Source organism: Anticarsia gemmatalis, chromosome Z (assembly GCF_050436995.1).
Source record: "Anticarsia gemmatalis isolate Benzon Research Colony breed Stoneville strain chromosome Z, ilAntGemm2 primary, whole genome shotgun sequence".
NCBI lineage: Eukaryota > Metazoa > Arthropoda > Insecta > Lepidoptera > Erebidae > Anticarsia > Anticarsia gemmatalis.
The window spans coordinates 8459520-8475663 of NC_134776.1; the positions used below are offsets into that span (position 1 = coordinate 8459520).

The 16144-nt window shown below is 35.9% G+C and overlaps 2 protein-coding genes across 2 annotated transcripts in view; one reads left to right on the forward strand and one right to left on the reverse strand.

The window, feature by feature from the left end:
- The window catches only part of LOC142986455 (uncharacterized), a 30518-nt gene that overhangs the window by 11651 nt on the left and 2723 nt on the right, over nt 1-16144 (reverse strand). The window contains exons 2-3 of the mRNA XM_076134968.1: nt 8525-8596; nt 5931-6332 (exon numbers count right to left, since the gene is read on the reverse strand). Of these exons, the coding sequence (XP_075991083.1) occupies nt 5931-6187 (257 nt within the window). The 5' untranslated portion in view covers nt 6188-6332; nt 8525-8596. The remainder of the gene's footprint in view (nt 1-5930; nt 6333-8524; nt 8597-16144) is intronic.
- LOC142986624 (uncharacterized) lies at nt 627-5753 on the forward strand. The gene is made up of 4 exons (XM_076135162.1): nt 627-961; nt 2186-2315; nt 4198-4338; nt 4850-5753. Exons 2-4 carry the CDS (start codon nt 2188-2190, stop codon nt 4950-4952), a joined length of 372 nt encoding a protein of 123 aa, XP_075991277.1. The 5' UTR covers nt 627-961; nt 2186-2187; the 3' UTR covers nt 4953-5753.

Below are 16144 nucleotides of genomic sequence, written 5' to 3' on the forward strand. Positions count from 1 at the left end.
AGTTACACACGTTGGGCACTTAACTTCAGTAACAGAAATTAAATATTTAACGGTAAGTAATAAATATCACAACGTAAAACAAGGTAGTAAGGACTTTGGCAATGATCCCACGCATAACGCGTAATTTCTCAATATAACTAAAGCCCCATTAGTTATGGCGTCAATTAAACAGGTTACTAATGTTTCGAATTCCGATATTTTATCTTCTTATCTTAAAATTCCTTTTTTAACTGTAGGTACAATTTTCGGATCTTACGAAACAAGGATCCATCACTCAACCAGAAAAGCAACTTGCCCTAACCTAGACTAATGTATGTACCTGTGTTATATTTTTTGTTTAATGACTCAACCTCTTCAATTCGCCAAGTTTATGAACTTACATAGTATAATGTTAGTATCCTCATGATCTCATATATTTATTTATTTTTATAAACACCTTTACAACTTAACAACTACAGTACGTAGATATCGAATACAATTTGATACAGACAAAGCCAGCTTCAGCTATTTGACTGGCAATAACGGACGTTTCCTTGACAGTGACATTGTTTTGTTTATTTTGGCGAAGGAAAAAATGTAAATCGAGGTCATTCCTCTCATACGACATCGAGCAAAATGCGAAATTGCGACGGCATGTTACAGAACACTAAAATTTTATCTACAGTTATATACTTGGAATGTGCAATCATATAGTCGTATAAACAGCAAGCTACCCAACGGCTGAACGTTTGAAACAAGTTCGGTGTTTTAAAACCTTTTTCATGTTATACTGACGAAAAGTTTTCCCGTAGTGTTGCCTGTGGAGTCAGGTTCAACGAAGTATGAAAGCTATGGTTGATATACGCGACGTAAAACTTCAACAATCACTACACGTCAAAACAAATTCGATCAAGAGCGATCAGAGTTTTTTATATTTTTATTAATAAGGCTAAAAACTAATCAACAGAAGCTAAATCCACAGGTACTATGCTTTTTCTTTTTTGCAGTTTGCATATATATTTCCTAAATACTTATAAACGTACGAGAAAAGAAGTAAGTGGATTTCCACATCTTTTCAAGAGTATGAGTAAATTAGAAGGCCTAAAATGATTTCGACTTTGTAGTATTCTGAGTCTGCGCCAACTGGCATGACCATGGACAGAAAATAGAGGATTACTAGAAACAATAAAGCTGCTCACCCTGCAGTTACTTTTAGTTGATATAGTAAGCACCGTATGATATTATAATTTTATTATTCTTAGCTAATATATCAACCGCTTGCTAAAAAAACTTTCCAATAGTGCTTCGTCTGCATAAATATAAGGACGCGGTACAATAGTCACGTATTTTTTACGTCTAATACAGTTCCGCATCCGTAGCCAAGAGCTCAAGAAGCTACTTAACATGCTCAGTGGAGTGTGCCCCACTTAACTATAACTGACACTAGCCTTTAGCCTCTAGCATTCCTATACCTTGATAGTTTGCATGCATTTATGTAAGAAGTTATCATTATTCTTACACCATCATTTTTTGTGATCTAGTTGTGTGCGTAAGTGAATGTAAAAAATGTGATACGTGTAAATCTAGCCGACTAAACAGATCACTATTTGTGCAATACGTATCGATTCACACTAAGGCAGACTTCTAGAAAGTCCCAGAAGTAGACGTCGTTAGATAAATGTTAAATTAAATTCAAATAGGCAATCTTCCTTTCAATCTAGATTTTGATTAAAATGATATCAACCAGTTAAAATTTAATAAACTTATCTGCGAACTCACAATTGAAATTGATTCTTATTTATTCAGCGCCGGCTCGGGTGCAAGATAATCCTATTTCATTTAATATCTTGTAGAGAGAGGTCAATCGGCTTATCTGCTCGGTTGCGAAAGATAGCTATTGCCTAGGTGCTTTCAAGCGGAATCCTTAAGATCAGACGCGCTTTCGTTTAGAACTTAAGAACAGGCCTTAGCCGTGCTAGTATCTATCTAACTAAGTTTCTTTCTCCGCTCTCCTTATTTTCAAGTTTTCCGATAAACCGTACGTCATCATCGAACAAAGAGGTTATAGTGTGCTGGCTCACCGCCAACTCTGTCGAAACCTAGTTATTTGCTTTACAAATCTGGTGGGATATGTTCTCGCCCCTACATATCATCTAGAGCCTCTCGAATGTTTGATAAACTTGTAAACCGTTTTTGCAAATTATAGAGATGGACGACAAGCCCTCGAAGTATGACCCGAACACGGAAGCATTCCAGATGCGAGCGCAGTGGGCGAAGGCAGACAACTGCAGAAAACAGTGGTTCGAGCGATGGAGCTGGCTGCTTGATGAGAGAAAGTAAGCACAGCCTACTAAAATAATACTTTATTTACTCATGGTTTTTGTATAACAAATTTATTTAATTCTGCAATATACTAAAGAGCAATGGACATGTAGATTTTATAATAAAATAAACGATCGGATTTAACTTAGACTTTCCATCGCAATGAAGTTAAACATCCTCTTTTGTGCAGGGACTAGAGTGGTCACAGGATTGTTCTGAGCGTTCGTGAATTCGTTCCCTTAACACAAGGAATATTTACGCGATCTAAATGTATAGTTAAGGGTGGGATTGTGAATTTTTCCTTAATTTTATAATTATAAAATCCCTTCGATGAAAGAAGAACAATTCTTACAGCGGGAGTTATTATAATTAACAAGTTAACGTAATTGAGTTTCCTAATAGTTGGCGTCACCTGTCACTAGCAAAATGCTTCGACCAAGCAAAATTATTGTCAAAGAACAAAAACCGCTGCTTTTTATTATTGTCTCTATCATTTGAGAAATATCTGATAATCTGTAATCAAAATACTAGGAAAAAATGGTTTTCCTTGTTTGCTTATACCTCTATATGAGCAGTCAGAAAACGTACTAGGCAGGTGCTAGAGTTTCCTCCTGCGTCGTAGAGTCTCGTTTCTTCAGAGATATCATATCTAGATAGTACTCTATGTTTATCTTATCTTACCATTATAATATCACTGCAAGTACCTATTGGACACGCTAGTGAACACTACCGCTGCTATGAATTCTAAGATACACAGTATCTATTTATCTATTTATTGACGTTCTCTAATAATAATATAGACAAAAAAAAACATTTTAAGATAACTAATATGGAATTTAAACTAGGTGAGGTTTTGTCTTAAACTATGTATTAAATTATCTACTATAGCTATATAATTCCAAATTTTGTATTATGCGACGAACGGCTATAATACTATAACTAACACTAAATTATTAGTTTTACAGCAGTAAGTCTACTAAAACAAAATTTGGGGATTTAAAGATATACATACATTATAGACATATTGCGCTTCTTGTGTCTTGTTAATTTACACCACTTCGATTCGCAATTGGGCAGGGTAGCGTAGACAGCAGGCCTAATTAGGATCTAAACCAAAGCTGCCCAATCCCAAGCTAGCGGACCACAAAAAAGTAGCCGGGCGCTTTTTTAAGTTGTTGGGGGTTTCGGAATTCCCTCTGATTTAAAATAAATGATTGAGACTGAATATGCACAAAAATAGACTGCATATTCTTATTTTGTCCTATGTTTTCCTGTATCTATAAGGTAGTAAGTGTGTGTGTGGAGGTAACTAAGAGGACATGACCGTTCGAAACTTAATTAATACTGAAAATGTACATAGTTTGGTCGAGTTAGAATGGAAGCATCACAAACGATCTAGTATAAACATTGTCGTGCCATATTAGTGCAGTAGTACGACTGACGTCAGAACCACATCAAAGCGAAGGAATTCGCCACGGAGATCAAATTTATCGTGAGCACCGAAGTTTCATGCGAAACCAATGTTCAACACGACCGTTCCCAGTTCACGAATACTGCTCCAACAACTAAAATCACCATAAAAAATTGTATAGATGCTTTACAAAATGTTGACCTTTCAGACATCTTGAAAAATGAATATTTCCAATCAATTGTTATTTAGATAGGACATGAAATTAAAGTTTTGAATTATTTGTTTGCTAAACGTCCGCTGTAAACTCTAACGTAGGTACAGCAAAACAGAGTTATATAACAGTAATCAATAAGAACATATATTTATGGCTCGGTAGGACGTCGACAATAATTCTCGACTACCCTTCGCTATAATAGATAGTTATCGACCGCTTATTATTATCTAACCTTGAAAGGGAAAATTACGAGAACGCTGTTTGTTCTTAGGGCGACGTTGGCGCAGGCGGACGCTATTCGCCAGGAAGCAGCTGATGCTCTGAATCAAGTTATAACAAAAGAAGAAACCACAAAATCTCTGAAACCCGTGCCCGTCACATCTACCGGGGTAATCGGCTGGCTAGCGAGCAAGTATGCCATTGACCTTTGCTATTTCAATATCACTCCATGTCGTAGGAGATTATCTGTAGCAAGTCATTGCCCAGGATAATCCTTTCATATTGACTTATAGGGGACATCCGCCATCCACCTATCGCAATTTACAAACCTACCCACAGCATATTTTATATCTTTCGATAGCTGGCTATGAATATAGCCTTATGAAAATTATTCCATAAGCTTAAACAAATTTTTCACTTTCAATATTCCAATTAAATTTTATAAATACCCGTTTTAATGGGTATTTTAATGGTGTCATTTATAGTCTGTGAAGTGTACGCGCGCAATCTCCATTAAAAGCTTCTGTGAAAACAAGCGTCCGTCGCTGCCGTGTAGGTAGAGCTCGTATAAAAGGATATGTGGAACACGTTATGAAAAGGACATATATGCATGCACACACTCACGTGACTGTTTGTATGTATAATTCCCTTTCACAAGCACTGTGAGTGAGGCAGTGGAAGCTAAGTGTGATAGTATTTTGCAGGCCTGATTGCCAACTAGAGATCTACACGTCGTGGTTAGACAAGCCTCCGCGACGGTTGCCAGACGCCTGGGATCATCCTGACTACGTGGGTGCAAGCAACTAACTTCCATAGCCTTATAACATTTACACTTTAAAATTGTATTACTTGATATTGCATACTTTTAGAACATTCATGATTAAATACGATTTGTGTAAACTTGTAAAGAATGCGTTTCGTGTCACAAATGAATTTATCGAACATCTAGTAACAATTCACACCATGTAATTGACTGCGGTGGATTAATTGGTAGAGCAATTAAAAACCACTAGTTTGTTTGATAATACTGCGACTCTGTATGCCCCTGAGGTTTGCGTTTACTGTGGTTTCAAACTGTAATTACAGTAGTTTAAAGTTAAACAGCGGTGTTTCGTATTTAAATTTTAAACGATCTCTACATTTGTCCGGTATTACGTGCGATAACAGAGATGGGTCCGAAAATAAATTCCTTTTGAAAGCACATTGCTCTTAAATTATCTAGATATGAAAATAACGTTTGTGCCTGTAGTTATAACAATGTTAGTATTGATAAAATATGCAGTGAATGCACCAGGCGAAGCTGCACCGAAGCAAATTGTACCTACTCGCACATCAACTCATCCAGATCTCATTTTAAATGCTGGCATTACTTATATACCTTTCTTTTCTTTAAGTTGTTTCCTCTTACAGTCGGCCATTTCAAAACATGTAATTGGGCTTTTGATTTTTATTATAGACCATAAAATCAGTTTCCCATGACGACTCTACCGATTTTATTAAAACTGCGCTCTCATTTTACGCAACTTTTGGTTTACCGTTGTTTCATATTGTTTTTATTAATATTAATGTAATCTATTATCTCGATCCATTACTGAACAGACCTATTAGGCAGGGCTACGTGAATAATGGTTATGTGAAATTGGTATAAAATTCAACCGAGAATATTGATTTTCAATAGAGATTTTGTAATGTCAACTTAGGTCAAGGCGGTAGGTTAGGTGATTAGGTCAAAAGTCAAAATATACACGACGTGCTTTTACGAGTCTATCGGAAATGACAACGTACCTCTTGAGTGTGGTGTGCTTGGTTCCATTTCCGAGTAGTTTATGCTTTGGTTTGTCGATCGCGCCGGTGGGCGTCGACGAGGATATTGTGAGATCACTGGCGAAGGAACTTGTCGACGAGTCCTTGGAGATGTTGGTGCGCGTTCGCCGCACCGCGGACTCGGGGCTGCCGGGGCTGTTCACCAGCTCGAGTGCCAGCCTGCCCTTGCCCGGCACCGGCGGGGGCTTCTCCTCGACGGGCACCATGTACGACAGCATCGCTGTCTAGTCTTAACTCTCCAGCCACATGAAACACCACGGTACTTGAATACACTCGGTGTGCACTCAAACTCGCGTTACACGAGTGTACGGTCCATATTCAATTTCACACACCACTTCGTTTGTGTTCTCTGTCCGTAGAGATCTGAAACAAAATTGTTATGATAATACTCTCGGGACGTTATTATTCATTATTTGTTTTGTGTAATTTATTATAAGGATCAACAGACCGTTTGTATAAATAACACTTGAGTTACAATCACATCCACATCTTAAGAATGGGAACGGGAAATTTTCTAAATTATATTGATGCCAATCCGTGTGTTTATGGTCTCACATTCGATTCAATATAATAAACTTTTGATCGTTGTTCTATTGCTGCGAACAGAAGAAGAATATGTGGTATTGTATTACATGCTCATATCCATACAGGCTTTCATCGAATAGCAATGATCAAACTAGCTTGCGATGGGAGATCTTATCACTATTTTTGTAATTATTTTATGACGACAAATATATGTTGTGTATTTGTAGTACTTACTTCTTTATGAGACCTATATACGAGCGCGTAACTGCGTTGATATCTAATCGAGCAGGCAAAATTAACAGATATGAGTATGACTTACTAAATTCGAATCTAACTGATGAGTTTATTCAATTCCTAAGCATTAATCCAGTAGTTTTGAGGAAAAGTGGTCATGGATAACATTTTCCTTCCTTAGGTAGCCTTAGGTAAAGCATAAAATATTGTGCAAGACAGTATGGTCGTGGTTCTTGACTATGTAGGTATGTCTAGGTTTTAATGCAGGAATGATGTCCAACGCTAACAGGAAATCAATTCATAAAATATCATCAATTGCAACGTTAATAAGCGGTTGACCTTCAAGACAACGTTGAGTGTCTTTTCCATTACAAACTCGAATTCACTGGAAGAAAATAAGTTCACGCTGTGTTACTACTAGACTATTTCTGTTCTTGCTTCTCTAATACATCGAGGCGATAACATTGTTACGATTAGTCTTAGTCACGCTCCTAAAGCGGCTTTAGCCTTTTTGGAAGCTAAAGTACCTGATTGAAGTAACGCAAGACGAAATTGAATGAGACCGACACTCGAATGTGAGTCGAGCCTAAATCTGCGTAATAAAATATTCGCGCCTTGACCTTGACTAAATTACACCTTCACCTCAAATTATTGGCTGACCGCGATGCGATTTTCCACGTGCTCATTGATGCTCGCTCGATATTACGACCATTGAATCATTAAGTACATTTATTTTATGATCCTATATTATAAAACTACTTCGATCTAGACCCAATATTACAATCTGGGACAGTGAATAGAACATCGATTGGTTGTATACGTATATCTGTAGATATTTTAAACGTAAACCATCACAATAAATCTAAAATGGTCAGATGCTATCAATCACGCAGAGTAGCTTTCACAGATTCTAACCTTGATCTTGAATGAACGAAGATTCGTGACACAGAGATGCCAACATTCTGCATAGTTCCTGTCTAATTCTATATCTACAAATGTATGTATTAATCCACCTAAAGTATACTTACTATTAATAGAATGCTTGAATCACACTCTTTTAGGAAATTCAGGAAAATGGTAACATGTTTACGCGCGTATTATCCAGCAGGAAAAACAATGGACTTTAGACTTATTTTTTTTATTAGCTCGTTATTTGCGCAGGAGTAAGATCAGTGTTTCAATTTAGCCATTACGACATGCAGCGGACATGCACTACTGAGCTCGCATCACTATTGTTCCACATTTTGCCTTTGCCAAGGTCAAACAATAATTACGTACGCATGATTTTATATAATTATCTAAATATACAGCGTACATCATCTAGTTGGCGCCTGCTCTATGATTTACTATTCATGATTTCGCGTGCGCCTAGTAATATTTTCCATGGTATCATTTTTTGTATCACAATTATATTTATATACTCTCACGAGGACAGAATACAATCAAGTTATTTCGGATTCATGACACGTGTATATATTTTTGGACATATTACCAATTTTACTAAATGTGCACAAACAATACCCGCAAAAGAATTTCAATGAGATTTCGCTGCTTTCAGGTCATTGACATGATTGTAAAGACTGTTCATTTTTGTGACTCTGAAACGGAGTTTACCGTCTCTATTTATCTGTTGGAACCGTTAAAACTATTTATGTAAACACATTTAAAAAAATACGCTTGCATTTGTTAAAAGCAAAGCTGAGTGAGATACGTAGAATTGTCTGCAAATGTTCTCAGTTACACTTTGGTATGTATTCCTTTTTTTAGTTATAAAATAATTTGATAGGTCCGCTTACCGAGTATTGTACCTCTTCTAAAATGTCATCTTTTCAATCGAATTTCACAGAATCTCCCGCTGACTTCGGATTCTGAAAAAAAAAGTTAATGTGAATCGATTGCTGACAAAAAATCTGCATTGTAATACTATTTTATGTTTTTTATTAAGAATGCAACAAAAGATTCACAGAATAAATTGAATTCAATTAAAAAAAGAGTGTAAGCCGGCGCTCGGTAAAGCGAGATTGTAAACGTCGACGGGCGGTGCTTACTTACCAACTTTGATTTTAAAATGTGTCCTAAATAGATATATTATTTTGAAACAAGACTTCCTCAAAAAGATAAAACTACTTCAGTAAATGGCATATAGCTGTGTAATATCGATGCTTGTCTTTAACTAAATAATGATTGATGAATTGTATCGTTATTTCGATTTCCGACGTGAAGGTAACATGTTATGCTCCGAAAACATTATTTATTTAATATAACATCAAATAGAGGAGTTTTATCAGTAATACATATATTATCTATTACTGATACTGATTCGAGTGTTTAAAATAAATAACATAAGTACTGCATTTGAAGGTCATATGGAGTTGAAAAAAAAACATGTAAGTATTGTCAGCCTATAAGATATGAGCAGCAACATAGATCTACAGTCTTGGCTTTAAAATTATAAGAGATAAACTATGATGAACGGTTTTTAGGAAATCATTTCTTTTAAATAAAAATTGTACCTTAATACTATCTCAATAGTGTCTGCTGTGTGAACCAGACAAGTGTATGATAAAGATGAGTTGTTTGTAAGTACGCACGGTGACTGCTAAACCGCAAGCACTTGTCAACCTACGTATGAATTTGTCTTGTACTTAACATTTGAATGTATGTAATAAATAATTATTTTCAATTGTTCGAACCTACTTAATTTGGGAGCCTTTTGGCAGACAGAAAATTAGCAGATCTTCGTCAATCATAGTTAAGAACTATTCCGAAAAGATCAGTTTTTGCACAAAAAATCTGCGCAAAATAACTAACACCTGAAGTTTAATTGTTCAGAAAGTTTCGTTACGTAGTCTGTGATATAGCTACTTTAAAACAAGTGCGTCATGTTATAAGAGTGCAATGTACGAATTATTTCGAATTAGCCAATCTATACTAATCTATACTAATATTATCAAGCTGAAGAGTTTGTTTGTTTGTTTGAACGCGCTAATCTCAGGAACTACTGGTCCGATTTGAAAAATTCTTTCAGTGTCAGATAGCCCATTTATCGATGAAGGCTATAGGCTATAAATCATCGCGCTACGACCAATAGGAGCAGAGTACCAGTAAAAAATGTTACTAAAACGGGGAAAATAGACCCATTCTCTCTTATGTGATGCAAGCGAAGTTGCGCGGGTCAGCTAGTTATTAATTTTATAACAATTGAGACACAATACAATTTATGACCGAACATACACGCTTTTCTTTCGTCCGCATTAACTGCGTATTTCAGAAACTAATGAAAACTTGGAAACTTCTTAATAACAGTGGTTTTCAGTCAGTAGACAGAACGACATTTACAATAAGGCACTATATTTTTATGTGCTTCGAAGTTAAATTCTGACTATGACTTAAAATTATTATAAAAAGACATGATTTAACTTTATGGTATTTAACAATATCCAATTATTTTTTGCATGGACGATGTTATCCAAGAAAACAAGTTAACGCCTAAGTTTTAATAACTCGAGAAGTTAATAGATTAGTTCGTATTACTTAGCGAGTTAAAAGAGAATATGCAAAGTTATTTACCAGTTGCCGCTTATTTACAAACTATTTTCTACTCTGAGCTCGGCTTACGACTGCTGGTTTAGTGTTGGGTAACCTATCCGAAAGATAAAGTAAGAAAAATAATAACACTATCAAAATTCCACCTGAAAAAATAACCAATACGTATTCGAAGAAGTGATAAAACCGGGCCTCAGTATTTTTAGGTCAAGTTCAAGTCTCGGTGACATTTAATTTTCATTTGTAATGATATCCTCAGGGCGTTTAATTTCAAGCTTTCATATTTCTAACAGTCATGACGAAGATTGGCAACGAAATGTTATTACAAAATGCTAAAATACTTTTACTTAAATTCATCTTTAGGTATTTTTTAACCCATGGATTTAGGAACGATAAATTCCCTGTAAATTAATGCTTAGCTGTTTCTGATGGCCAGTTAGCCACTAGAATACGATGCTAAATATTATACAAGAAATATAACGCGCATCGCATAGTGCTAGCAACTAGCTTGGCAGAGAGTGGCAGACACGTAAGGCCGATCGCTGTCTTTCCTTTGTAAGCTTGTCATTAGTTGTCACATCGAGGTAGGTGGTTTTGTGCAGAGTTTTGTATTCAATTTCCAGTGAGCTAGATATATAAAGCTCTCCCTGACTATTTGTCAGAATATATAAGCGGCCCTGCAATCCATTACCTAAGCACTAACACCAGGGCTCCCTCCATCAAGTGATGCAATTATCTCGTGCTTCGCGATGCTTAAGAACACCTTCCGGCTTCATAGCTGAAGGCTGAGGCATTCAGTGAAAATTAAGTTACCGCAAAAGCTTCTCGTAACTAACTGAAATAATGTTAGTAACTAAAACGAGATCGCAGAACAGATTTTAGAGGCTGTTTCTCACTCTAGTATAACGGGGTTTAAAACATGACATTTTAGACTCCTTGTGTCACATAATTCGTGGCAGTTCACAGTTTTTGACGATATCAAGATCGTAGTGTGTGGGAATGTGAGTGAAATAACATTCCACGCGAAGGAAAGGTCAGTCGCCTCGAGTGAACCCGGCAGCCGGCACGATGTCGACTGTCGTCACTGGTGCTTCGGCAGCTCTCGGTCCATATGATCGCAATCATTATGATTTAATTAGAAACATTCGCCATTATGTTTCTAACACGTACTATCACGTGCGTGGAAGGAAATGTTACGCATTATTCACCAGCTTTACACGTCCGCGATTTAAGAATTAAGTAACGATTGCAGCATGCGTACCACTTAAGCGCACATTTCTGACTATACTGTTATAATTTTGTTATAGAGACAAAGTATAATTATGTTAATTAGGTGTTCCCCTTTTGATACCTATAATCATGAAGATTGTTATTGCGAAAGGAAAGATCAACCAAGACTATTTGATTGTGGCATGTTGTAACGACAAATACAGTAATCTAGCGCTAAATATAACATACAATATACTAACAGATAAGAGAAAGCGAGAGTTACAATTATCCTCCCGCAACAGTTGTACGAGGCTCACACGTGCCCACGAAGATGTCAGAAAACATTTATTTTGGATTCTGTGCGTACACATGATATCGTAGGTTTACCCACACATCACACCTTACTATTTCCGTGATTAGGTCACTGATTCACCGAATGGACAGATAATAATAGTACTACCGCATTATTGTATCAGATCAACAAAAGGATTATGTCACTCGATCAGTAGCATTGTCTACTGTCTATTGTAATTACTGTAATCTCTTTGATACCGTAACGAATGCACCCTGCAATCGTGACCTTGGCCTCACAGCTTACGTTAAACTAAATTCACAAGATCGATACTATCAGCAAGATTGCCAAAACCCGGCAAATACTCACCTAGCTTATGTAATAGGTGGAAAGGTGACGGAATCGCTAAAGAAAAGTTGTTGTTACTGTCAAAAGGTCGCAACGGTCTGCTGTGGCTCAATGGACGGATATCGTCAAACTTCCGAGGCGGCAATGACAATGACACGGAATTGAAGGAAGTGCCGTAATGAAGGGCACGCGTGTTCTCCTCTTAGAACAAGCAATTGGATGATTTAATATAATTATAAAGTGACGTTTATACTTTCTTAACGGTACATTACTGCAGATTTATATGAAAAAGTAATATAAAAAAGTAAAGCCTCACATACGAATTACAACTTGGGTTTGAATGGTAGAGCATGCCTATTAAGACGACTCTGTGTAAATAAAAGTAATTAAGTAATAACAAGATTCGTCTAAATCAAGTTTAATTCGTTCCTAGGTGGCGAATGAGCAAAGAAATATGTAAATTAAAGTTAGAAAAAAAGAAGAACTTGTGTCTCCTTATAAACTTAACTTCAAGGTTAGATCGATACATGACATTAAAAATTTAATGCCAGTTGTATGTAGCGAAAGATAATATTATTTTGAACGGAATAGTTTCATTATTTGAACAGTAGTTAGCAAATAAAACAAATCCTCGTTCTGGAACTGTAACTTTCCGTTTTGTTGTAATGAACTCTACATAAGCGGAAACTAAAGCCATCCGTCCAAAGCTTAATGAATGGATGCAACTTCACCACGCGATAAGTTTTAGACACGCTATTCAGCATCGCAATTTTGTTGTCCAATTTGCAAGTTGGAGAACCGTATGACTACACAGTCAACAGCACTGCTATACATGAGATTAATTAACACCAGACTGGAGGCTACATTTCATGTTAAACTTCAAGTAGAGAACCTACCTCTGAAACTATACGCTGCGTAGATACCGTTCCGTGTTTTTTTTTCTATAGTTATGCCTTACTTCTCTGCATTAATAGAACTTATAAATCTCGTTTAGATAAGAATACACCGTTGCAAAAAGGTCACCGTTACAATAAATCCAGTTTTTTACTTTGTAATTCAATCTCGAAATAAACATTGTTCATATGCCATATCGATGTAACGGCGTATTGTATGGCAATATTGCAAGCATCTAAAAATAATTTTATTGCAGAATTGAAACGTCCTAAAGTTCACCGAAACATCAATATTCATAAAACAGACCAGAATTGAACAATAAACACACGAGTGGGACTCAGACACAATCTATTTAATTCAATGACACGGTCAGTCCGACATTTAGCTATGATTTGTTTGAAATATTCATACGATGGTACCCGATCGCTTACTTGTGCAGTTTTTATCGAATCTAGTTCAGACACCTAACAATCTGTGGGTTTATTTCAAAGAATATAATATTAATAAACATTGTAGCGCCGACACCAATAGTCTCTGCAGCGTAACAACAATCTAGAAAACTTACTTTAGTTTCTAGGGTTCTATAAATTGTCTGATTTCATTTGGTAGATAAGTTTAAATAGCTATTTACATATTTTTATAACTTAGCATTGAAAATAAATAGTACAACATTGTTTGCGATTTATTTATAAACTTGATCCGAACCAAATACACTTCACGTGCGATCTAGATTTGTCTGTAGAGCTCATAAACCTAATGATACGCAACGCGATTGCAAATAAGTTACGTAAACAAAACTGATAGTATTGCTGCTAGAATAAGTCAAGACAAACAACAATCAATTTTAAAATATTTGGAGCACGCTACGTGTTACATTTTATAATGCAATAAACAAATTAATAATAACAATCGAAAGAATACTACAATTCATTGTTCTTTGTGTATAGACGCACGTAGAGGTAACTCGGAAGACATTATTACGTCTCGCATAATAGACTACGGTGCCTATGCAGAACTCGGGCTTGTATTGGCATTTGCATCGGAACAATTGTATCAGTTATCTAACAATACCACCCAAGAGCCTCGAAAGTAAAGTAAAAAGTGTAGGTCAGTGTACAGGAAACTAGACAGGAAAGTATTAATAACACATAGGGAGAAAATACGACATTAAATAGACCATGACGGTCCGAGGTTGTAGTACTCGTAATTGTAGCCTCGCTACTATGTTCCTATATTATATTGTGTCAACACACTCTAGCTAAGGTTACTCTTTATGTTGTTATTAGTTACATTGCCAAATTTTTAATGCCTGTCCATGAATTACTTTTTTACAGTGTAGGTGAGGACTAAGGACGTTTCTCTAACTGTTTTTTTTTCTCCTTGCCTTTACATTATAATAAACAATGGTACAATTAAACCATGTTAACATTTTATGCCCCTAGTTCAACAATTGGTACCATAAAGAATTATGGGAGCATGCGTTGATAAATATACCTGTGTTAGCGTAGTTTAGTACACAGCAAGTAATTTGGTTTAGTGTGTTGTTGCACGAGTTACGTAGTTAGTTTTATGATTTGTTTATCCACATTTAACAGCCTTCACCTTTCTGAAAGTGACCCTTCAAGATAAACAGAAGATAACTTGGCCGACCTGCAATTTAATAGTTTGATTACAAACTCGTTTACATTTTAATGAAGACTTTCAATTACGTTACCTACTTTACATTTCTGTGCTCTACATAGATTGCATTAGCACTTTGTAGCAGCTTTCTAGCTGAAAAACTTATACTAAGATACTGAATGAGAAATTCGTCGTACGCCTTTTTTATTTTATGCAAGCAGTATAGGAGGTTCCTTTGATTTTTAAATTATTTCAATATTATTTAGACGCAGCGCAGCCATTTTCACACATATCATAAAACTATTTGTTTGATATGTTATATGCACCTATAATTATTGTATATCGTAGTTAAAGAAAATAAATCAAATACTATCAGCAGCGGTCGATTCATTACAGTTTATTTCCGGTGAGATTCAAGATGTTTGTTGTTATTCAACTTCCGTGATTACTTAAACCGACGTTCATGTTTAACAAGTAGACGACATGAAAGAATTCAATTTGTTTGAACATTATGTCGTAATACATGCATGAACAATTTTGCGATCGCTCCACTATTTTAATGACATAAGCAAAAGCTGGTTTGTAAATGCAAAGTGCAGAGCCAGATATTTCGTCACACTGAAGTATTGAGTCCATAAACCCCAATAAAAAATATTATGAGTGTGCTTTTTTCGTAAGAATCTTTTATACAAATTAAATAAATCCATTCCTTTATAACATATCAATTGAGGTTAATTTGTGTATGCATGTATTGCATGTACAGCGTAGGGAAAGTGCTCAACAGTCTCACGTCGAAATCCAGGAATAAGTTTGTTTTAAGTCCCTGGAATTTCGAATGACTTGATAGTTTTTTAAATAGATTAGCAGTTCTATTCCGTGGAGTGAAAGCCGTATTTTAAATTGAATCTTTAATATCGAAAGTTTTGTCAAAACGATGGGAATTGACAGCTGCTCTCTTAATTCTCGTATAGTATCTTTTTTTTGGCTATAACTTAATTAAGAAATTCGTTTATCCTATTGTAAGAAAAATATTGAACTAACAACGGTTCTGGACTTTGATAAAGCAAAGAAAACAAGGCACGCGATAAAGAGATTTTCAACAACGGCACAAATCGAGTTTAAGCTTAACAACTTAAGTTAAAGAGGTAAAAGGGCTCAATATCTGCTGAGAGCTGAGCTAAAAATAAGGTATTAAGTATAAATTAAAGCGGAACACGCAACTACAAACGTATGTAATTCGCGGACCAAACGAGCTGCCGAAATGTTTGCAATAAACATAAAAAATAATATATTTTATGACTACACGCTTGACATAATACAATAATATGTATAAAAAGTGTCAATATACATGCTACATACAAAAAGGGTTGGGCAAGTATTAACTACTGCGGCATTGAGTAACAAGCGCAGTAGCAGAAATCAGTGCTCATCAAGTTAACTGTGTGGCTTTCAGTAGGTGGACAGTGGACATAGTTTGGACGCACCCAGGTGACGTGGGCAGCACTAC

Excerpts from the sequence above, each read along its gene's own strand:
- LOC142986624 (XM_076135162.1), top strand. The coding sequence starts at position 2,188 with ATGGACGACAAGCCCTCGAAGTATGACCCGAACACGGAAGCATTCCAG. Across the intron at positions 2,316-4,197 it reads TGGCTGCTTGATGAGAGAAA|GGCGACGTTGGCGCAGGCGG; the intron begins GTAAGCACAGCC and ends GTTTGTTCTTAG. Across the intron at positions 4,339-4,849 it reads ATCGGCTGGCTAGCGAGCAA|GCCTGATTGCCAACTAGAGA; the intron begins GTATGCCATTGA and ends AGTATTTTGCAG.